This window comes from Durio zibethinus, chromosome 12 (genome assembly GCF_047325235.1).
Source record: "Durio zibethinus cultivar Kanyao isolate XHJ-2024 chromosome 12, ASM4732523v1, whole genome shotgun sequence".
Lineage (NCBI taxonomy): Eukaryota > Viridiplantae > Streptophyta > Magnoliopsida > Malvales > Malvaceae > Durio > Durio zibethinus.
In genome coordinates, this window is record NC_143173.1 from 18,831,089 (window position 1) to 18,855,935 (window position 24,847).

Genomic DNA, 24,847 nt, shown 5'->3' on the forward strand with positions numbered 1-24,847 from the left:
TTTACTTTTAGTTTACTACTTGTATTATTTTATGCTCTTATTGTGTGACCCCAGCTGTCACGTTCTGGCTTATCATGTGAACAGCCATATTAATATATTAATATAATGTGAATGCTAACAAAAAAGATTACAACGCAGACGACATATTCTAACTAAGATTAAGAAATCGCCGTATAATATTGAATTTTATTTTTAATAATAAAATATTTTTAACAAAATTTAAATTTTAAAAAAGACTTTGCCAAGACTTTCGAGCTTCAAGAACTCGTGATTAAATTTTAAAGAAGACTTTGCAAAGACTTTCGAATTTCAACAATTCAGCAGCTTCCCACCCGACTTTTATTTGGAGTTGGATTACAATATTTCTCAACAATGAAAATAAAATATATTACGAATATATTTAAAATAAGATACTAATGAACTTAAAGTTTCTATATTATTTAAGAGGTGATTTTTAAAAAGGTTGAGAATAAAACATAAAATATGACGTAAAAATTACACTATGTAGCAAAAAATGTACACATATGTCATGTTGAAAGAAATAATTATTTGTTTTTTATAAAATTTATACTAAAATAAATATTTTTAATATGAAATTTATAATAACTAAACAAATGATTTTAATTTATAAAATAGAAAGAAATATGATAAAAAAAGAATAATAAGAGAGAAGTATAACCAGATTTGATAGAAAAGTTCAAGTGTCACAGACTTAAAGAAGAGTCCTGAATCCCACATTGAACATAATAGAAGAGTCACTGGGGTATAAAAGGGTTCATTCCATCTCTTTCTTGTGAGACGCCTTTTGTAGGACAAAACTGTAAGGTCAAAGGGGGCCAAAGCGGATAATACCTCACAAGGGTGTGAACCGTGGCGGTTAGACTAATCTGGGACGTCGGATGAGTGAATACTCAGGTTTCGCAGAGGTGCGAGTTCGGAGCTTAAGTTTCGACCCGTGACAAGTGGTATCAGAGCCAGCCCTAAACCGTTCAATCAACATCAAGCACCTCGAGAGAGGTAGGCAGGGTGGCCAGCCTCCATGATGAGGGCGTCATGAGGTTGGGTGAGGGAGAATGTCACGGACCTAAGAAAGAGTCTTGAATCCCACATCGAACATAATAGGAGGGTCATTGGGGTATAAAAGGGTTCACACCATCTCTTCCTTGTGAGGCACCTTTGTAGAACAAAATCGTGAGGCTAAGGGGGGTCAGAACGGACAATACCTCACAAGGGTGTGAACCGTGACGGTTAGGTTAATCTGAAAAGTTGGATAAGTGAATGCCTGAGTTCTGGAGTCGCGCGGGTTCGGAGCTTAAGTCTCAACCCGTGACATAAGAACCTATCTTGATATATGCATCTATAATTTTAAAATATTTAATTAAGATTATCTTCATTTTTTATCATAGAATTTATCGTTTGTAAGATAAATTTTCGTGCTTGACATACATACGAATATAATTATATACACTTATTTGTTAAGCAGAAGCAAAAGTGAAAACTTATCTTGAACTACTGGTCATTAAATAAGATTATAATATGGAAATTGTTCATATCCACGGCGTAAGTCCTTCAAACCAAATGTAAAAATTTCTCACTAAGAGTTGTTCAATATCTGCTCGATTGCTCTCTCTACTTTTGTTAAAACCTTTTTGTTCTTGATGTTATGAAGAAAACAATTTTTCTCTAGCTCTAGTAAATGGCTGAATGTATTATGCATTAACAAAACAAAAAAAAAAGTTGGGCGGACTTCCATTTCTTTTATTGGTTTGTAAACTGCTTATGGCATTTCTTTTCATAAAAATGTTAGAAAATATGTGAAAGAAGAAAAAATAAATTGAAAAAATATTATTTTTCATAAGAATAAAAATGTAATAACAATAAAATGTATCTTAAAAAAAGTTATAAACAAAAAAAATACAATAGTAATAAAATATACCTTGAAAAAAAATATTAAAAAAATAAAATAAAATGATGTATAAAATATTACATTTGTAGTCTCTATTTTTATAAAAATTCTCTAGTGACAATAAGGATTGAATAGATAATTTTTAAATTAATTTTTTAAATTATAAAATGGATATAATAAGTGATAAAGATAATATTAAATTTTTTTACATTTATTTGAAATATAAATTTAATAATTAGAGTTTAAATAGATATTTTATTATTTAAAAATTTAAGATAATTTTTAATATCTTATATAAATTTTTTAAAAAGATAATTTTGAAAATCAAGTAAAAAAAGATTGTTGAAAGATTTAGATAAACTTAATTTTTATAATTTTTAAACATGTTTGAAAGATTTTAATAATTAAATAATTTTTTAAATAAAGTTATTTGATAAACAACTAAAATTATTTATTAAAAAATAAAATCTATATTTCATATTTTTAATTTTAAAATATATATATCTAAATTGATTTTATTTTTAATTATAATTTAAATAATTTTAATATTTAAATAAATTTAAAATGATCTAATTTATAATTAAAAGAAACTATCTTATTTTTTAAAAAATATTTTATATATCATTTAAAAGAATTATCCGTATAAATATTTATGTGATAAATTTATTTGTATATGTTATTATATATATATATATATAGATATATATTAGATGACACGAGAATTTCAGCACCAGAGGTAATGGGCTCCAATTGAAACTGGTCCAAAGCCCTGATAACCAAGTTTTGAATTTTGTTTGTTTTAACCAATAGATATAAATTCAAAGCCAACAAAACATGATTTTGAATTATGAGGCGGTAAGCATGCTTGGATCACCAAATATGGAAAATGCCCTTCTAGTACTATGACGATATTTTCTGAAACACTCAATCCTCTGTTCAAATTTAGGGGTGAGCATATATCAGTTCTAACCGATTTAACCGATCGAAATTATGAAATATGGTCATTTCGGTTCGGTTTAATTGGTTTTCGGTTGTAATCGATTTTAAGATCGATTAAATTAGTTAAATCGGTCGGTTATCGATTTTTAAAATTGATAACCGAATTAATCGATCTTATAACAACTAAAGGTAAATATGTAAATTCTCTTTAAAAAAACCTAAATTTAACTTACCTTTTTTATAACTCATCCAGTCCACCCAGCCATTTCCCCTTTCTGCTCTTTGCTCTTCCTCTGTTGCAGCTTACTGTGTTCTGCCCTTTGCAGTTTGCTCTCCTTCAATCTCCTACATCTTTGCCTCCCTCTTACTCTCTTGCTTGGCTACTTGCCTCATAATCTCTTGCTCCCTCTAATTTGCTACACAAGATCCACAGTTGTAGAGATCAAACTGCCCAAGACGCCATCGTAAGTTCTTAAATCTTAATAACCTTTATTTTTTCTTTTAGCGTGATGTTTAGAGCTGTATTTTTCCTGTATGTTTTAAGCTAAAGCATAACCCAAACAGCCAAACCTCAGCCCTAAGGTGTGCTCACGGTAATATTTTTTTTGCTGGTATTTTTCAGTAGCTTTTGTTGTTTACTTGTTTAGAGTGATTCGATAGATGGACACTATCTCTAGCCTGGAAGGAATAGGTCTAGGACTTTCAGTGGCTTGTTTACTCCTCCAGTTGATTGACTAGGTTTTGGAATAAAAGGATCAAAAGTCAAAACCTTCCATGCCCCACGTTAGATTTACAGTATCTGTAGCAAGCTGTGAAAATACTCCTTTTAGTCAAGGAAAGCACTTTAACTTATAAAAATGAAGGGAGCAAGATTTTTAATAACAGTTTCTGCCAGTTTTGACTTGCTTTGCTAAATTACCAAAAGAAAGCAACAACTATTCGGACTAAGACGATGTGGACAGTGGACTCAAGAAAAAGTAAAAAAAAAATGCTATTTTCTAGCAAGGAGGCCGACTGGGGAAACCAATTAATGTGTGGTGAAGCGCACATTTCTCAGATTGATGAATTTTATATGCTGATTTAGTTAAGTCTATTCCCCAAGCAGAATTCAAGCTCTACAATTATAAGGATACTGCAAATGCAGCTAGAGACCAGGCAACAAATGCTACTCAATCAGCTCAAGAGTCTGCTCAACAAAGACAGCAGCAGACTACTGGTTTCCTGCAGCAGACTGTTGGTTTCCTACGTCTGCTGGTTTTCTGTAATAGATTACTGGTTTCCTGCAGCAGACTGCTAGTTTCCTGCAGCAGATTACTGGTTTTCTACAGCAGACTGCTGGTTTCCTACAGCAGACTGCTGGTTTCCTACAGCAGATTGCTGGTTTCTTGCGTCTGCTGATTTCCTGCAGCAGATTACTGGTTTCCTACAGCAGACTGTTGGTTTCCTACAGCAGACTACTGGTTTCCTTCAGCAGGTTTTTTCTTTATCTGTCATTCCCTTTCATCAATTCTTTTACTTTTCAATAATAATAATACCTCATTTTAGGGTACATTAAATAGACAATTGATAAAGTTTATGTTATTTTGAGCTTTGGTTAGGAAACTAATGAAATAGGAATTTGTACTGTTGCAGACTGGAGAGCAAATGAAGGGCATGGCTCAGAGTGCTGTGGAAAGTGTGAAGAACACACTTGGAATGAATGAGAAGAAATAAAATCAAAGGATTGATGAGATCATTTGGTTATGAAATGAGATGCAGCTTTAATAAATGCAGATTTTGTTGCTTTCTTTTGGTAATTTAGGGATGACTAATGGTATGGCAACATGGTAATGATGTGGACTAAGACGATTCAAGAATGGTCCCACAACTCACAAGCGAAAGACAGAAATAGTTTAAGTGATTTACACTTTGAAGTAGAGTGTGTAAATACTGGATGTATACATAGAGAAATAAATTTAAAACACAACTATTTGGGAATAAAGAATTTAAAGAAATCTATTGTCAGGGATCTAGCACTTTTAAGTTTTAACTTTCTTACTAGATCTAGCAACTAATTAATCTAAATTATGCTAGATACTTAAATTAAAAGTTAAAATAAATTAGCCTAAACTATGCTAGACACTTACATTGTTTGTTGATAAAATAAGCAACTAATATATAGTTTGATTAACAAACTATTTCATTATTTGAATATCCAATGTGTTCAATAATTGTGTGAATATTACTTTATTATTTTTTCATTATTTGAATATAATTTTATTTTTATTTATTATTTTAATATAATTTAATTATTTATTTTTTATTGTTTGGATATAATTTGATCACTTGCTTTTTTTTTTTGAAGATGTCAAATAAAGTGAATGGTATGATTTTGGATTCTATAACTAATCAAACACAATTGGCCTCTTAACTTCCTGCATATGATGAGGTAACAAAAAGTGCAACTGTAAATTCCAAAGTGATGAGACGAACATCTAAGTCATGGTCAGAGGTATGGGACCACTTTACTAAATTTGTTAATGAAGAAGGTAATCGTAAAGCTAGGTGTAATTATTGTGACAGAGAATTTTTTACTGATCCTAAAAAGAATGGAACCACCACTTTAAAGAATCATATGAATTCTTGTAAAAAGGTTCCTCGTGTTAGTGGGGATGATGGTACTCAAACAGAATTGGTGTTACCGTCAGGAGGTGTGGAATCTTTAGGCATTTGGAAATTTAATCAAGATGCTGTTAGAAAAGCTGTAGCTAAAGTGATCATTTTGAATGAGTTGCCATTTAGATTTGTGGAGTCGGAAGGATTTAGGCATTGTATGTCAGTTACATGTCCTAGATTTCGTGTACCATCATGATAGACAGTTGCTAGGGATTACTATCAGCTTTATATTGATGAAAAGACTCATTTGAAACAATTCATGAAATCATCTTTTACAAGAGTATCTCTTACCACTGATACATGGACCTCATTACAAAGGGTCAATTATATGTGTCTTACGGCTCACTTCATAGACAAAGATTGGAAACTAAACAAAAAGATATTAAATTTTTGTACCATTTCTAGTCACAAAGGTGAAGCTATTGGTAAGACGATTGAAAAATGTTTGCGTGATTGGGGGATTGATAAGATTTTTACTGTTACAGTTGATAATGCTAGTTCTAATGATGTTGCAATTGCATATTTGAGGAAAAAATTTAACAATGCTGAAACTAGTATTTTGGGAGGCAAATATCTTCATTTGAGATGCATTGCACATATTGTTAATCTTATTGTTTGTGATGGATTGAAGGAAATGAATGAAACAATTGCTCGTGTTAGAGGGGCAATAAGATATGTGAGACAATCACCTTCCAGGTTAGCTAAGTTTAAAGAGTGTATTGTGAATGAACATATTCAAAGTAAAAGTTTATTGTGTTTGGATGTTAGCACTAGATGGAATTCTACTTATTTGATGTTGGATGCAGCTCAAAAGTTTGAAAGGGCATTTGATGCATTTGATGATGTTGATCCTTATTATAGAAGTGAGCTTTTGATGGCAGATGGGGTACCCGATCAAAATGATTGGGCAATTGTTAGGAAGTTTTGCCTTTTTTTGCAACAATTTTATGATCTCACCGTGAAAGTTTCAGGTACTTCTTACGTCACATCTAATACTTTTCTTGATGATATATGTGATGTTTATTTCACTTTGCGAGAATGGCAATTAAATCCTGATGTTGAGTTGAATGCAATGGCAAAGAGAATGAAGGATAAATATGATAAGTATTGAGAAAATATAGAGAAGATGAATATGTTGGTTTATATTGCTTCTCTTCTTGATCCTTCAAAAAAGTTTCCTTTTGTTGAATATTGCTTCCTGAAAATGTTCTTTTGATGAAGCTTCATTGATGATTAAAAAAGTACAACAAGCAATAGAAGACTTATTTAATGAATACAAAAGAATGTTAGAACCTCAGTCTGAGCAAGTTGGTGAAAGTAGTCAAGTGAGCCAAATGTCACAGCCCACCGATGATGAAAGTGGAAATGGAACGACAAAAAAAAAAGGAAAGCTTTAAGTCCAAGTACAAGAGGTATAGGATTGAACATGGCAAAGATGAACATAAATCAGAATTGGCTAAATATTTGAGTGAGGAGCCTGATGATGATGATAGTGATGATTTTGATGTTTTAATTTGGTGGAAACTTAATAGCCATAGGTTTCATATCCTTTCCCATCTAGCTCGTGATGTGTTAGCAATTCCTATATCCACAGTTGCTTCCAAATATGCTTTTAGCACTGGTGGTCGTGTGCTTGATGCATATAGGAGTTCTTTAACTCCTAAAATTATGCAAGCCCTTATTTGTGCTCAAGATTGGTTACGTAGATCTTCTAATCTTGATTCATTTCAACCTGAAGATGATTTGATACAGCTTGACAAAATGGATTTAGGTAATATTTTATTTATACTATCATTTATTTTTTAAGGATTATTATTTTTTATTTTTTAAGGATTATTATTTTTTATTTTTTTATTTGTTTAAAGCTTACTTTTGTTATTTTTTGTTTATATATTTTTAGATTTGTCAAAAATTGCCTTAGATCCAGTAATTGATTAAAACAAGGTGCATGGACCTTTTGAGGTAATTTCATTATTAATTTCTATGAATATTTACATTTAAAAAATATTTATTGTATTCATTGACAACTAATTAAGGTTTTAATCTTTTTAACATTTTAGGAAAAAATGAAGGATGTGCACCAAAGTTATGAGGTTCATGTATGAATAATGCTGTTATAACTTGGAATGTCTTTTAATTAGCTTGTTTTATGTTTTTTTATGAACTTTTATATCCATTTGTCAACTCGGAGTGTTTTTGTCTTGTTTTATGTTTTGTATGAGTTGTTAACTCAATTTGTCAACTTAAAATGTCTTTTATGTTTTGCACCAAAGTTATGAGATGCATATTTGCTTGATTTGCTTTTTTAAGTTGGCTTGTTGATCATTGAAAACTTGTTTATGTGTTGAAATGACAATTATTATGTATTGATGGCTTTGTTGGTTATTTGATATATGTTAAAGTAATACTTTTTAAAACTTATTATTTAATTTATTTTGATTAAATAAGTTTAAATGAGTATTTATTTGTCTTTTTTCTTGTAAAATATTGTAGAAATTATTAAATTCTTTAGTGATTTAGTTTGAATGGTATGTTAATTTGAGTTTTATTATATTAAATTTGTAGCTAAATAATTATTCAAAATAAGAGAAAAAATAATGAAAAATTCGGTTATTTAACCGAATTAACCGAATCAAATCGATTTTTGATCGGTTCGGTTAAATCGGTTAGTTAAAATTTTGTTGGTTGGTTCGGTTATTGATAAAATAAAATCGGTTAATTCGGTTATTGATTTTTTCAGACTGAATTAACCAAATTAACCGACTGCACACCCCTATTCAAATTAACGTACTAACACCGTTGGAGTTAGACCCAGAACTTCTAACGTTCTTAAAATTTTTTATCAATTAATTTGTAAGCCATGTGATGTATGGATTAATTTTATTTATTAATTAAAATATTTTAAATTTATAAAATTATTAATTACAATTTATTACTAAAAATAAATTAAAAAGATTATATTAAAATATTTATCAACAATAAAATATTTTGTAATCAATACATAAAAAAATTACTTTGGATTCAAAAGAAATTTCCTTGGAATATATTTGATTCCCACTTTTAAATATATGTGATTCAAAAATCAATAATTAGTGTAAGAGACCTATTTAAATTACAAAATTATATACAAATCTACTTAAGTTACAAAACAGTAAAAAATAATCTAGAAATTCTTGAATTAAAAAATATTTATTGACTAAGCAAAACTCACTATCATTACCTTCATGAAAAATAATATTTTGTGACTTAATATTCATATGTATAATTCATGTTATCACTTTTTTTACTTGAGAAAAAATGTGTTAATATAAAATTTAAATAAATTTTAAATCTAAATTGGTTTTTCATTTAAAATTTAAAATTTTTGGATAATTAAATAAATTTTAAAATATATTTTTTTGATAAAGAGTCTAAAATTAAAAATATATTATATAACATTATAAAGAGAAATTTTAGCAATTTTCTTATGTGTCAAAAACAAAAATTATCTATGTAAGCATTCATATCAACAAACTTTATCTCGTAACTATGTATATTGTAATATAATATATATACTAACTTATAACTCATGCGATACACGAAATAATTTTACTTAATATGAATATATTTATGATTTTTAGTTCAATCAAATGTTCCAATAAAAAATTCAATCAATGACATATTCAAAAAAAAATTTTGAAGTGCCTAATTATAATATATAAAAAATTATAAATAATATTTTTAAATAATATTTCCTTATAATATTACAATTGTTCACAACAAATTCTCGTATCTTAAAAAAATAAAAGAGATAATTACATCACAGATAATACTATCAAATATATCATTCTCAATCATTCAACAAAGAATCATAAAATTTTAGGGTGTGTAGAGAAAATTTTTGAAAGTCTCTAGGAGAAAATAAACTTTCAAATATTTTTTATTCGACATCAAACTCAATTATTTATACTTAAACCGAAATTCGACCTCGAATTGATATATGTATATATATAAGGAAAATAGTAATTTTTTATTAAAATAATAAAAATATATTAAAATATATAAGTTCGATTAAGACTCAATTTGGATAGGTGGTGAAATTGGTTTCGGTAAGATAATAATGGAGGTAAGACTAATTACTATAGTAATGAGATATATATTTTTATGCAAAAATAGCAGTGATGATGAAATAAATCGTAATAAAAAAACCATTAAGGATATTAAATTAAAAGTTGTATAAAAATGTTAAATTATTTAACATTCATAAAATATGTTTATTATATAAAATTATTTATTAATATTAAATAACAAATTTGATTTATTATATTAAATTTTAAAAATAATAAATTTTATTTTGAGTTTTTAAAACATTTTAAAAAATTTTAAAAGTTTTTATAATTTTTAAATTTTTTTAGAATTTTTTGAATTTTTAAAAACTTTTAAAATTTTTTAGAATTTTTTAAAGTTATTTTTAAAAATTTCTTTTTATGTTAATGTGATATTGATGATATGATACTGATTAAATTTTTTAACACATATCAATATTTTATTAAAATATTTATATCATATCAGTAAAATTGACTAATAACGTTAATCTCAAATATTAAAATAATAAAAAATTAAAATTTAAGTATCAATTTGATAATTTTATTATTTTTAAGTATCAAATTAATAAAAAAAATATATAATTCAGATCATTTTTATGTTTAACCCAAAAATAAAAGTAACGTTCCAATGATACCCCACTTCATTTTCAGTGAAAGATGAAAGAATATCCTGCCATCATCAAAGCAAAAGAGACGCGTAGAAAAAAGAAGGTTGTACGCCGTACCGTCTTATATGCTTTCGGTGCCAACATTATTTCCCGTCGTCTCCATGGTGCCGTTTGATGTGTTGATTATTCATAGGCTAATGGGAAAAGGAAATTGCAACTTTCAACAAAGAAAAGATTGAATAGGCAAATAAATATTATTTTTTTATTATATCATTATATTATATTAGATTATCAAATTTATCTCTTAGATTATGGACATTGGAAGTGGAAATATTAAATACGAAAGGCTTCGATTTTTTGTGAGTTGGACAAGTAACGAAGACGGTGACATGAGAACTCTCACCAGAAAGTTACTTTCAAGGTTGATTCCAAACAAAAAATAGGATAAAAATAAAAGCAACTTTCAATTTTTTTTTCCAACAATAATAGCTGTCAAAGAAAAGCAAAGGGGAGGGCCCCTTTTTTTTGTTTTTGGTGCAAAATTCATTCATACGTGCACTAATTAATAAGTACTATTCACTTCTGGCCGTCACACTCAACCTTTTTAAAATGTAGTCTGGAAGAAGCAATTTTTAAAGAGAATATTAATATTAAAATATTTTAATATACTTTTAAAACGAGATATTTGGTATAACATTTAAATTTTAATATGTATTACTTGTTTTGATCATTAAATTATAATTTTTTTTGGCCGTTGAAACTTTTTATCAACAAATAAATATAAAAAAATTTCTCCTTTTTACCTACTAAAATTTTTAAATTTCTCAAATAAATAAAAAAAATGAAAAAAAATACATTTTAAAAATATTTAAAAATAAAAAATTAATTCAAATTATAATTAAAAAAATAGTTTGATGCTAGTGTTAAGTGTGGTGTAGTCACGTAACATTTTTAGATCTTTAGGTGTTATCCAGCCTGACTAAAACCGACATTGCTTCGAAAGTAACTCAAGTTTCATTATCATTGTTGATGCTTTTATTATTTGTTTTCTTTATTTTGTTAGAATATGTTTACCTTGATCTTACTTTGTTTATTTCATTTTGTTTTAGGAATAAAGATAAAGAAAGGATGAATAATGGAGCCCAGTCCATTCGACCTCAATGAATACATTTTAAAATATATTTAAAAATAAAAAATTAATTAAAATTATAATTAAAAAAGTAGGTTGATGCTGGTGTTAAGTGTGTTGTAGTCACATAACTTTATTAGATTTTTAGGTGTTATCCAACCTGACTAAAATAGACGCTGCTTAGAAGGTAACCTAAGTTTTATTATCATTGTTGATGCTTTTGTTATTTGTTTTCTTTATTTTCTTAAAACATGTTTACCTTGATCTGGCTTTGTTTATTTCATTTTGTTTTAGGAATAAAAATAGAGAAATGATGAATAATGGAGCCCAATCTGTTCGACCTCAATGAAACAAAGATAAGAGAGTTTGCCTTGACCCTAAACTTTTGATTATTTTGAATTGTTACGCAATTCAAGTGTGGAGGAGGGAAAACAATTTTGATTTCTATTAGTTTAAATATTTTAATTAATTAAAATTTTTAAAATATATTTAAAAATCATTTTATTCAAAAATTTTAACATATTTTTTTCATAATTTTATCAATAAAAAATAAAAAATAGTAAGATATAAAAGTTGAAAAAATTTGATCAACAAAAATAAAAATGTGAGTTTTATTGAGAGGAGAGCACAGTGAATAGTAACATGGATTGCTCTAAGACAAAATGGAATTAGGAGAATTACACTTCGATGTTGTCGAATGAAAATAATTTAATGTCCGGTGGTTTTATCTAAATCAAATACAGTTTGGTGTAATATGAATAATGTACATATTTAAATGTAACGATATGTTATTATGGAGACAAAAATGCCCTTAGCTCTTGGTTGAAAACTTGTCTGTGAGAACTACCCCCAAATAACCGTCAGTTCTCAGCTACCACTATACCACCACCATCAGTCCCCAAAAGCCACCAATTATACCATAAAAACCACCAAGCACGGCCTAGTCACCCACCTAAACAAATTCATTCTCAAAACGACTAACTGGCCTTAAACTACTCATTTTTCTTGAATTTCCAAGAAAAGATACATTCTTTCCTAACTCTCAATTTCTTATTTTTTTTCCTTAGGTTTTTTAATCATGTTTCTTTTCTTTTAATAAGAGAGAGGGTTTTTCAAAAAGAGAGAGAGAGAGAGAGAGGGAATTAACCTGATTCCATTCTTGTATTTGTATCAGATTTAGGCGACACTAGGCGTATTTCATCCGAAGTGTTTGAAGCATCTATAGCAGTAGTCATATCGGCAATATAAGAAAACATGTTTGGAGCATATGAAATTTGAATAGCATTTAAAGCAGTCATGTTTCTTTGCTTTTAACAAGAGAGAGAGAGTTTCTCAAAAAAAAAAAAAAAGAGAGAGAGAATTAGCCTGATTCCGTTCTTGTATCTGTATCAGACTTAGGCGACACCAGGCGTATTTCGGTCGAACCGCTCGAAGAATCTATAGTAGTAGTCATTTCGATAATATAAGAAAGCATGTTTGGAGCACATGAAATTTGAATAGCTTGAAGCACTCATGTTTCTTTTCTTTTAAGAAGAGAGAGGGTTTCTCAAAAAAAAAAAAAGAATGAGAAAAAGAAAAAGAGAGAGAGGGAATTAACTTGATTCCGTTTTTGCATCTGTATCAGACATAGGCGGCTGTTGGCACATTTCGGCCAAAGTGTTCCAAGCATCTTTAGCTGTAGTGGCCTCGTTAATGTACGAGAGTATGTTTGGAGCACATGAAATTTGAATAGCATGTAAAGCACTCAAATTCCTCTTCAAATCAGCCTCATCACCAATTTCTTCATGTTTTGGAGGTTCTGAAGTTTGTTCCACAACGTCCCACAGATCTCGAATCATCAAATAGTTCCTTATGCAAGCTTTCCAGTTTGCATAGTTCCCATGTCCTATAAGAACTTCGCCAACAATTGCACTCGAACAAATATTATGAGCATCCATCTTTAAACTTCAAACAAATGAAAGAATTACTGAATCAAAGTGATTAATTTAACTAAAATGAATATAAACATCCGAAATACAAATTCGCCCCAAGAACGAAAGTTGAATTTTTTTTCTTTTAATTTCCTACAATTGTATATGGAATTCATGAAACTGTTAAAAGTTAAAATACTCAACTTACAGAGATAAATAAAATAAGTGCTGCTACTCTGCTTGGAGTTGCCAAGATTAAGACTCGATAACCGTTGTTTTGGCTCTACTGCAAGTGGTGAATCCTGAAACGTGTTACTTTAGTCCTTAATGTGCTACTGTAATCATCCGTTTTATAATGAATAAAACCTTACCTTAGAAAAAAGAAAATTGCAGGCAATTAGTTTATATGTTAAATATATTTACTTTTAGTTACAACTTGTATTATTTTGTGCTCTTATTGTGTGACCCCAGCTGTCACGTTCTGGCTTATTATGTGAACAGCCATATTAATTTATTAATACAATATGAATGCTAACAAAAGATTACAACTCAGACGACAGATTCTCGCTAAGATTAAGAAATCGCAGTATAATTTTGAAAATTTTTTTTAATAATAAAATATTTTTAACAATATTTAAATTTAAAAAAAAGACTTTGCCAAGACTTTCGAACTTCAAGAACTCGTGATTAAATTTTAAAGAAGACTTTGCAAAGACTTTCGAATTTCAACAAATCAGCAGCTTCCCATCCGAGTTTTATTTGGAGTTGGATTACAATATTTCTCAACAATGAAAATAAAATATATTACGAATATATTTAAAATAAGATACGAATCAACTTAAAGTTTCTATCTTCTTTAAGAGGTGATTTTTAAAAAGGTTGAGAATAAAACATAAAATATGACGTAAAAATTACATTATGTAGCAAAAAATGTACACATATGTCATGTTGAAAGAAATAATTATTTGTTTTTTATAAAAATTTATACTAAAATAAATATTTTTAATATGAAATTTAAAATAACTAAAGAAATAATTTTAATTTATAAAATAGAAAGAAATCCGATAAAAAAAGAATAAACAGAGAGAAGTATAACCAGATTTGATAAAGAAGTCCACGAACCTATCTTGATATGTGCATCTATAATTTTAAAATATTTAATTAAGATTATCTTCATTTTTTATCATAGAATTTATCTTATGTAAGATAAATTTTCCTGCTTGACATACATACGAATATAATCATATATACATTATAGGGGTTTTGGTTTTTAACGACATTTATTAACGCCATTATAAGGTTGCAGCGTTGTGAAAAAACACCACGCAGAGTGTCACCTATACGCGCGTCGCCGTAAATAGCAGCATTTTGAAAAAAACACCTCAATATTAGCGGCGTTTGTATGTGAAGCGTCATCATTTTAGCGACGTTTATATATTAGAAATGCTACTATTTCAGTAGCATTTTTATGAGAAAAATACAGTTGCATTGACAGCGTTGTAACAAAAAATGCTGCTATTTTGTATGACGTTTGAATCTGAAAATGCCTCAATATTTACAGTATTTGTATCTTTTAGGTGCTATTAATTCAGTGGCATTGTTATGAGAAAAACGTCGTTGCTTTTCTGGCATTTCTATAAAAAATGCCACCTAACTAGCGACATTTGTTGGAAAGAGCGCTGGTACTTATAATGGCGTTTTATGCCACAAAACATCACTAAAATATTCATTCAGCGACATTGCCCAACGCAAATGCCGCCATTATGTAAAAATATTTTTTTTTTACAATTTTTATAATAAATTTTATTTTCAGTAAAGAGCTTAAATTCAAAAATTGAAATTAATATTAACTTTATTTACGTTTAAATATACATATAATTAATACAAATTTTAATTAGAATAATAACATTCAAATATTGTAAATACATTAACCAAATAAAAAATTAAAATGTATGCAATGGATGACTACATACATTTTGCTGGCTGTCAATTGATGAAAAAAATTTTTCACCTTGGTCACTAGCGTACTCAACAACCTACTGAATAATATCATACAATTTTTAACACTTCATTGTATGCTTATATTTTATTTAAAAATTTTAATGAGTTGATGGAGCACCAAGATCATTTCCTGAAAATTGTTGTTGCACAAAATTCATAAGATGATCGAATCGATTATGCAACTGCTGAAATTTTGCATGCTCTAGCTCCATTCTAGCACGTTCTTATTCAATTTTGGCACGGTCTTGTCCTCTTTTTGCATCCATTTGCTAAAAATATTGTTGCATAGTATGCATCTCCCCTCTTAATATAAAATATCTCGCGAAGACTGACTTGCTGAGAGTGTAAATTATGGAGAGTTATGTTCATTGTAGGCAGACGGTGTTGGACCCAATCCAAGGCCTCGGACCCATCCATGCCTTTCTTTTTCAGCAACTTTTATGAATATCCAATTTTTCATTTCTTGCATGTTGAGAGAACCTTCAGATGCTACTTCAATCTCAACAGCCATTTTCTCTTTTGCTTTCTCCTATGAATTTGTCATATACAACAATCAAGTTTAATGACCAATTGATTATATGTTAAAAAGAGTTAATATTTACTTTATGTTAAAATATATGATTCAAATTACCACAATTTCTTGTGTTTCGATATTTATGTAAGATCCATCCTTTTTTGTGTGTGTAATGCCAAAAAGTTCTACACATCCAATTGTACCGCCTATTTCATTCTCCTATACAAAAACATATGTTATTTGATAGGATACATATCAACCGCAACTTATTGATGTATATCAATCCTATCAATCAAGTATGAAAATTTTGAATAACTTTAATCGCTTTTATTTATATTTTGGCCCTGTAACAACACAATAGTCTTAAATATACGTAAAAAATAAAAGCATTTTGGGCTTTCACACATATCCATCATGAAAACCAAATTCAATTATTTTCTCCCGGTTTAATATGAATGATTAAAGTCATTCAATATGTTAAAAGGCATCCAAAATTTATTTGTATAATTGCCTTTTATATGCAAAAATATTTCCAAATAGAGATAACTGACAACTTTTTCTCCCATATCAATCATAGAAACCAATTTTAATCAATCGGATAAGCTTAATATCAAGTATTGAAGGTATCAAAACTATTAAAAATCAACAATAACAATAACCAGATAATAAAGGCGTAAATATACATAAACAATAACTTTTCATATATATCATCTGTGTAACTAAGTTCAAAACTTTCGATAATGTCCTTATCATGTATTGAATCAATCAAATCTATTAAAATAGAGCAATAAATGTTAATTTTCATATTTACCTTTCAACAGCAGAAAAAGTTCATTAATTGGAATAAGTTAATTATCATAAACTTATGATTTCTTTTTGCTTTCTTTCAAAACTTTTTGATCCACTTGTGTAGCTATATTTTTGTTGCTTTCTGCTACTAATCCCAATCTGTTCTTTTTTCTGTCATAAAAAATAATTGCTTATATGATAGAAATACAATTATTACCAACTGAAACCATCAAACACTTTCATCATTTCATTCTATTATACAAAGTTATAAACTAGTACCTCTCTTTTTCTTGAGAACCAAAATCTAACCAGTTGTTAATATTGCCACCTAATCACATTACGGGATAGATTTTGCATCATCGCCTCTACAGTACTATTTTGGTCAAAATACTTATTGTTCAAACTATGCTTATAATCTTTTCATTTCTTTCCCAAGGACTTAAACACATATGGAGTTAGTATTTCAAGTACAAATCTTAATTATAATAATACAATGAGAAAAGTTTGAATAAGTAAACAAAATGTAAAATAAAAAATTTGAATATATCTAATTAATTATACTAATACTTCAATAAAGTTTAACGCATCGGCCTTAACTTCTTCTGGAATATTATGCCATGTTTCATAATGAATAGGCAATTTCATTCCATTACGCGTTAGCATGCCTAGAAATCCAACCAATAGTTGAGCCTCTTCACCAATTGGTTGCCTATCAGAGTTTGCAGACACTACAATACGCTCATTAGAAGGTAGTGGAAACCATTCCTTCAAAGTTGTCTGACCTCTAGTCCTCCATTGACCATTGTTATCAACTGCAACAAATATGTAATATATTTGTAAAATCGTAATACTCTTATCATTATACTCGAATTCTAAAATTGGAGTATATTATACCTGCATTCGAATTTAAAGCATAATCAATTGATAGGGTACTATCTAAACCTAGATCTCTCGTATTGCCAGATCCAATATCAGTTGAAGAGTTAGAAGCGACGTAGTTAGTTTCAACAATATGTTCATTTCCCTCCAAAGGATTTAGTCCATAGCCAATATCTGTAAGTGTCGCAGATGGTTCTGAACTAATATCTCTGATATGTTTTCCTTTCAACCTACTTCTTTGCATTGTAGCTTACCTACATCATAAAAACGAATATAGAAAAAATTTTAGTTCAGAAGATATATAAAGACATTTTCAATTTAAGAAATCAAAACCTATGATATATAAATAGCATATCAATTTAATTAAATCAAAATATAATGTATGATTTAGAAGACAATAATTATTCAATTACGAATGTGACATTATTTACATACTATTGTTTACTACATTATGTCTTAAACACTCGAATTACAAATTATAAGTGCACGAAATCATGGTTCGTAAATGTCTTCAGTAACATCTTCATGGAACCACTAAGCATTGGCATTGCAGATATTCTCATCTAAGTTTTGTTCAGCAAAAAGATAACATTTAGCTCTATGTTCATCATCATCTTTAGTATCTAACCCCATATCAAATAAGTCTTTAAGTGTGTTTATAAGAACAACAAACCAACCCAATTCTTTTGGATCTTCAAAGTAAAATACTTGTTTCACTTGAGATGAAAATACATAAGGTTCATCGATGAGGTGTTGTCTGTGTGAATTAAGCAAGAAAAATTAACAAGTGTAAATTCGTACTGATCTTTCTTAAGACCTTTCGCACTATTCACATCTATCTAATCACACCAAATCAATTATGTCATTAATCATGCCATAATAATCCAAATCAATTATGTCATTAATCATGCCATAATAGTCAACATTTCCCTGTAAAGGGTTTGTGTCACTAGCACTAGCATAGCTAGTAGTTGATGAAATCATAACAACTCCTAAATTTTGTGTACTTCTAAATCTCTAATGGGATTTTATGTGAAATTTAAATCCATTGATAATGAAACCTTTGTATCGTTTCACAATCCAGTTCAGACCGAGTGAAAGACACTTTATCTCTTCACTAACAAGCCTTCCACTCCAAACCTATAAAAGTAGAATAAATATATATATGTTATTAATGTTATTTTTACCGTAAGCATTCTATATAGATAAAAAAATAATGGGAAGTATGGCATTACTTACAATTGCTCCTAACCATTCATGAAAGTTTTTAGCGAACAACTTATCAACCTTTCGAGGGTTTGATCATCGATAATATGCAGGATCTCTCAAATTATTTCTATACTCACTATAAAGCATCATGACAAAGTATTAACATAAAAAAAAATCCAATAATTTATGCCTACTGTAATGTATAATTTGCTTGCTAAACAACTTACGTGCGAAACGATTCAATTGAGTCATGATGAAAAAGAACATATTAATGTGCTTATACCCAAGATTTATCATCTAACTCCACCAATTTGGCTTTGCCTATTTGTTGTCTAAAACTTTGAAAAAGATAATTGTAGGCCGAGTCTGTATGCTGTATTCCAACATTTCTTGAAAGTCTATTAAATCTTGTTTAAACATCTTCCAAATAACGATAACAAAATGTCATACACTCTTCTGCTAAATATCCTTCAGCAATAGAACCTTTTGGATAGTGTTTGTTGCAACAATAAGACTTTAACATCTCCAAAAACTTATAGCATAAAACATTACTCATATGTTATTTTAAGTAGATTGGCTTGAGAATCGATAAAAATGTAATCAATATATTAACATATAATACCTTTCAATAGGATACATCCATCGATAATAAATCGGTCCACCAACCTTTGCTTCATATGGAAGGTGGATAACCAAATGCATCATAATAGTGAAGAAGTTTGAAGGGAAGATCTTCTCTAAATGACATAAAGTAATCGCGGCTCGATCTTGAACATAGTCAAGTTCTTTGACATTCATACATTTTTGACATAAAGATTTAAATATGTTACTGAATTCAATTACCGTAGAAGTCACTTACTTTGACATTGATAAGCGTAAAGCAATTGGAAGTAAGTCTTGCATCAAAATGTGATAATCATGTGACTTCAATGATGACAATTTTAGCTCTTTGATATTCACACATCTTGATATATTTGACGCATAGCCATTTGAAACTTTGACATTTTTCAAACCCTTGCAAAACACATCTTTTTTGGCTTTAGAAATCTCAAAACAAGCAATAGATAATCGATATTTACTATTAGGAAGCAACATCAGATGGAGGTCTAGGCAAATCCCCATATCAACTAGGTCAAGCTGACTTTTTAAGTCATCGTTGGATCTTCTATTCACATTGAGAATTATCTCGACAAAATTTTTACAAATATTCTTCTCTATGTGTATCAAATAAAGGTTATGACGTAATAAATTATATTCCTAATAAGGTAACTCAAAAAATATACTTCTTTTTTTCCACAACTCATACATATTGGGGTCATCTACTTCATCGTCCTCTTCATCATTTTGAACATCAAGATCATCAACTTCTATATGACTATCACCAACTTACGTAATACAAGGCCAGATACCTTTAAATATGTCCTTCACTCTTTTTCTTGATGGAGTCATTTTTTCATATGTGAAATTGATATTTTTTTAACTTTGACAAGATAGTAGACCCACTAATGGATAAAGGCAATCTCTTCAACTCTTCAGTTCCATCAAAGAGATATTTTTAGAATCTAAATCGATGATTATCATCTAACCATCGATGATGTCCCATATAATAGAATTTTCTACCATTACGTAACCACATCGAACATATCTATACAGCACAACATGGACAAGCATAACAAACTTTTGTACTCCAACTAAATAAATTCATATAAGCAAAAAAATTATTGATAGTCCATAATAAAGTAGCACGCATATTGAAGTTCTTTGCTTTTGATGCATCATATGTCTCAAGTCCTTCCCATAATTACTTTAACTCTTTAATAAGAGGTTATAAGTAGATGTCTATATCATTACCTGACTTTTTTTCCCAAGAATTATCATAGACAATATCAATGACTATTGTTTCATAGCAATCTATGATGGTGAATTGTAAGCAATCAATATAACTGGCCAATTACTATAAGAAGTACTCATTATTTAGAACAAGTTGAATTCATCAGATTCTAGGCGAAACATAACATTTCGAGGATCAGATACAAATTCTGAAAACCTAGAATGAAATGACTTTCATGCCATTAAATCTGCAGGATGCCTTAATGATCCATCATCTGTCCACTTCTCATAATACCACCTCATTGAATCTATAAGTTTAGAAGACATGTAGAGTCGTTACAGTATTGGTATTAATGGAAAATAATAGGGGTGAGCATATATCGGTTTTAACCGATTTAACTGACCGAAATTATGAAATATGGTCATTTCGATTCGATTTAATCGGTTTTCGATTGTAATCGATTTTAAGATCGATTAAATTAGTTAAATCGACCGGTTATCAATTTTTAAAATTGATAATCGAATTAATCAAATTAATCGATCTTATAATAACTAAAGGTAAATATGTAAATTCTCTTTAAAAAAACCTAAATTTAACTTACCTTTTTTATAACTCATCCAGTCCACCCAGCCGTTTCCCTTTTCTGCTCTTTGCTCTTCCTCTATTACAGCTTACTGTGTTCTGCCCTTTGCAGTTTGCTCTCCTTCAATCTCCTGCATCTTTGCCTCCCTCTTACTCTCTTGCTTGGCTACTTGCCTCATAATCTCTTGCTCCCTCTAATTTGCTACACAAAATCCACAGTTGTAGAGATTAATCTACCCAAGACGCCATCGTAAGTTCTTAAATCTTAATAACCTTTATTTTTTCTTTTAGCGTGATGTTTAGAGCTGTATTTTTCCTATATGTTTTAAGCTAAAACATAACACAAACAGCCAAACCTCAGCCCTAAGGTGTGCTCACGGTAATGTTTTTTTTGCTAGTATTTTTCAGTAGCTTTTGTTGTTTACTTGTTTAGAGTGATTCGATAGATGTACACTATCTCTAGTCTGGAATGAATAGGTCTAGGACTTTCAGTGGCTTGTTTACTCCTCCAGTTGATTGACTAGGTTTTGGAATAAAAGAATCAAAAGTCAAAACCTTCCATGCCCCACGTTGGATTTACAGTATCTATAACAAGCTGTGAAAATACTTCTTTTAGTTGAGGAAAGCACTTTAACTTATAAAAATGAAGGAAGCAAGATTTTTAATAACAGTTTCTGCCAGTTTCGACTTGCTTTGCTAAATTACCAAAAGAAAGCAACAACTATTCGGACTAAGACGATGTGGACAGTGGACTCAAGAAAAAGTAAAAGAAAATGCTATTTTTTAGCATGGAGGCCGACTGGGGAAACCAATTAATGTGTGGTGAAGCGTACCTTTCTCAGATTGATGAATTTTATCTGCTGATTTAGTTAAGTCTATTCCCTAAGCAGAATTCAAGCTCTGCAATTATAAGGATACTGCAAATACAGCTAGAGACTAGGCAACAAATGCTACTCAATCAGCTCAAGAGTTTGCTCAGCAAAGACAGCAGCAGACTACTAGTTTCCTGCAGTAGACTGCTGGTTTCCTGTAACAGACTGTTGGTTTCCTACGTCTGTTGGTTTTCTATAGTAGATTACTGGTTTCCTACAGCAGACTATTGGTTTTCTGTAGCAGATTACTGGTTTCCTGCAACAGACTGTTGGTTTCCTGTAGCAGATTGCTGGTTTCCTGCAACAAATTACTGGTTTCCTGTAGCAGACTGTTGGTTTCCTACAGCAGACTATTGGTTTTCTTCAGCAGGTTTTTTCTTTATCTGTCATTCCCTTTCATCAATTCTTTTGCTTTTCAATAATAATAATACCTCATTTTAGGGTACATTAAATAGACAATTGATAAAGTTTACGTTATTTTGAGCTTTGGTTAGGAAACTAATGAAATAGGAATTTATATTGTTGCAGATTGGAGAGCAAATAAAGGGCATGGCTCAGGGTGCTATGGAAAGTGTGAAGAACACACTTGGAATGAATGAGAAGAAATGAAATCAAAGGATTGATGAGATCATTTGGTTATGAAATGAGATGCAGCTTTAATAAATACAGTTTTTGTTGCTTTCTTTTGGTAATTTAGGGATGACTGATGGTATGGCAACATGGTAATGATGTGGACTAAGACGATTCAAGAATGGTCCCACAACTCACAAGCGAAAGACAGAAATAGTTTAAGTGATTTACACCTTAAAGTAGAGTGTGTAAATACTGGATGTATACATAGAGAAATAAATTTAAAATACAACTATTTGGGAATAAAGAATTTAAAGAAATCTATTGTCAGAGATCTAGCACATTTAAGTTTTAACTTTCTTACTAGATCTAGCAACTAATTAATCTAAATTATGCTAGATACTTAAATTAAAAGTTAAAATAAATTAGCCTAAACTATGCTAGACACTTACATTGTTTGTTGATAAAATAAGCAACTAATATATAGTTTGATTAACAAACTATTTCATTATTTGAATATCCAATATGTTCAATAATTGTGTGAATATTACTTTATTATTTTTTCATTATTTGAATATAATTTTATTTTTATTTATTATTTTAATATAATTTAATTATTTATTTTTTATTGTTTGGATATAATTTGATCACTTGCTTTTTTTTTTTGAAGATGTCAAATAAAGTGAATGGTATGATTTTGGATTCTACAACTAATCAAACACAATTGGCCTCTCAACTTCATGCATATGATGAGGTAACAAAAAGCGCAACTGCAAATTCCAAAGTGATGAGACGAGCATCTAAGCCATGGTCAGAGGTATGAGACCACTTTACTAAATTTGTTAATGAGGAATGTAATCGTAAAGCTAGGTGTAATTATTGTGACAGAGAATTTTTTGCTGATCCTAAAAAGAATGGAACCACCGCTTTAAAGAATCACATGAATTCTTGTAAAAAGGTTCCTCGTGTTAGTGGGGATGATGGTACTCAAACAGAATTGGTGTTGCCGTCAGGAGGTGTGGAATCTTTAGGCACTTGGAAATTTAATCAAGATGCTGTTAGAAAAGCTGTAGCTAAAATGATCATTCTGAATGAGTTACCATTTAGATTTATGGAGTCGGAAGGATTTAGGCATTGCATATCAGTTGCATGTCCTAGATTTCATGTACCGTCACGATGGACAGTTGCTAGGGATTGCTATCAGCTTTATATTGATGAAAAGACTCATTTGAAGCAATTCATGAAATCATCTTTTACAAGAGTATCTCTTACCACTGATACATGGACCTCATTACAAAGGGTCAATTATATGTGTCTTACGGCTCACTTCATAGACAAAGATTGGAAACTAAACAAAAAGATATTAAATTTTTGTCCTATTTCTAGTCACAAAGGTGAAGCTATTGGTTAGGCGGTTGAAAAATGTTTGCGTGATTGGGGGATTGATAAGACTTTTACTGTTATAGTTGATAATGCTAGTTCTAATGATGTTGCAATTGCATATTTGAGGAAAAAATTTAACAATGCTGGAACTAGTATTTTGGGAGACAAATATCTTCATTTGAGATGCATTGCACATATTGTTAATCTTATTGTTTGTGATGGATTGAAGGAAATGAATGAAACAATTGCTCGTGTTAAAGGGGCAATAAGATATGTGAGACAATCACCTTCCAGGTTAGCTAAGTTTAAAGAGTGTATTGTGAATGAACATATTCAAAGTAAAAGTTTATTGTGTTTGGATGTTAGCACTAGATTGAATTCTACTTATTTGATGTTGGATGCAGCTCAAAAGTTTGAAAAGGCATTTGATGCCTTTGATGATGTTGATCTTTATTATAGAAGTGAGCTTTTGATGAGAGATGGGGTACCCGATCAAAATGATTGGGCAATTGTTAGGAAGTTTTGCCTTTTCTTGCAACAATTTTATGATCTCACCGTGAAAGTTTCAGGTACTTCTTACGTCACATCTAATACTTTTCTTGATGATATATGTGATGTTTATTCCACTTTGTGAGAATAGCAATTAAATCATGATGTTGAGTTGAATGCAATGGCAAAGAGAATGAAGGATAAATATGATAAGTATTGAGGAAATATAGAGAAGATGAATATGTTAGTTTATATTGCTTCTCTTCTTGATCTTTCAAAAAAGTTTCCTTTTGTTGAATATTGCTTCATGAAAATGTTCTTTTGATGAAGCTTCATTGATGATTAAAAAAGTATAACAAGCAATAGAAGACTTATTTAATGAATACAAAAGAATGTTAGAACCTCAGTCTGAGCAAGTTGGTGAAAGTAGTCAAGTAAGCCAAATGTCACAGCCCACCGATGATGAAAGTGAAAATGGAACGACAAAAAAAAAGGA

At 29.6% G+C, this 24,847-nt stretch overlaps 2 protein-coding genes across 3 annotated transcripts; one reads left to right on the forward strand and one right to left on the reverse strand.

Annotated features, from left to right (window-relative positions):
* Positions 1 to 11,948: 11,948 nt before the first annotated feature.
* LOC149515841 (uncharacterized) lies at positions 11,949 to 13,593 on the reverse strand. Of its 2 annotated transcripts, XM_089740962.1 has the most exons (3): positions 13,441 to 13,593; positions 12,920 to 13,266; positions 11,949 to 12,759 (listed from the first exon to the last, which is right to left on the reverse strand). In XM_089740962.1, the coding sequence occupies exons 2-3, from the start codon at positions 13,257 to 13,259 to the stop codon at positions 12,683 to 12,685; spliced, it is 417 nt and encodes a 138-aa protein (XP_089597088.1). In that variant the 5' UTR covers positions 13,260 to 13,266; positions 13,441 to 13,593; the 3' UTR covers positions 11,949 to 12,682. The 2 variants fall into 2 exon arrangements, with proteins under 2 accessions (XP_089597088.1, XP_089597089.1); XM_089740963.1 differs by lacking the exon at positions 13,441 to 13,593 and having other exon boundaries at positions 12,920 to 13,420.
* Positions 13,594 to 23,149: 9,556 nt separating this feature from the next.
* LOC111297712 (zinc finger BED domain-containing protein RICESLEEPER 2-like) lies at positions 23,150 to 24,496 on the forward strand. Its single transcript, XM_089741800.1, has 3 exons — positions 23,150 to 23,296; positions 23,393 to 23,740; positions 23,891 to 24,496. Exons 1-3 carry the CDS (start codon positions 23,150 to 23,152, stop codon positions 24,494 to 24,496), a joined length of 1,101 nt encoding a protein of 366 aa, XP_089597926.1.
* Positions 24,497 to 24,847: the final 351 nt, after the last annotated feature.

Bases quoted from the DNA above. Each gene is read 5' to 3' on its own strand.
- LOC111297712 (XM_089741800.1), top strand. From the start codon at position 23,150: ATGTCAAATAAAGTGAATGGTATGATTTTGGATTCTACAACTAATCAA. The intron at 23,297-23,392 runs GTATGAGACCAC...GATCCTAAAAAG, and splicing joins CATCTAAGCCATGGTCAGAG to AATGGAACCACCGCTTTAAA. The intron at 23,741-23,890 runs GTATCTCTTACC...GCTATTGGTTAG, and splicing joins TGAAATCATCTTTTACAAGA to GCGGTTGAAAAATGTTTGCG.
- LOC149515841 (XM_089740962.1), bottom strand. From the start codon at position 13,259: ATGGATGCTCATAATATTTGTTCGAGTGCAATTGTTGGCGAAGTTCTT. The intron at 12,760-12,919 runs GTTAATTCCCTC...CTACTACTATAG, and splicing joins AGATGCAAAAACGGAATCAA to ATTCTTCGAGCGGTTCGACC.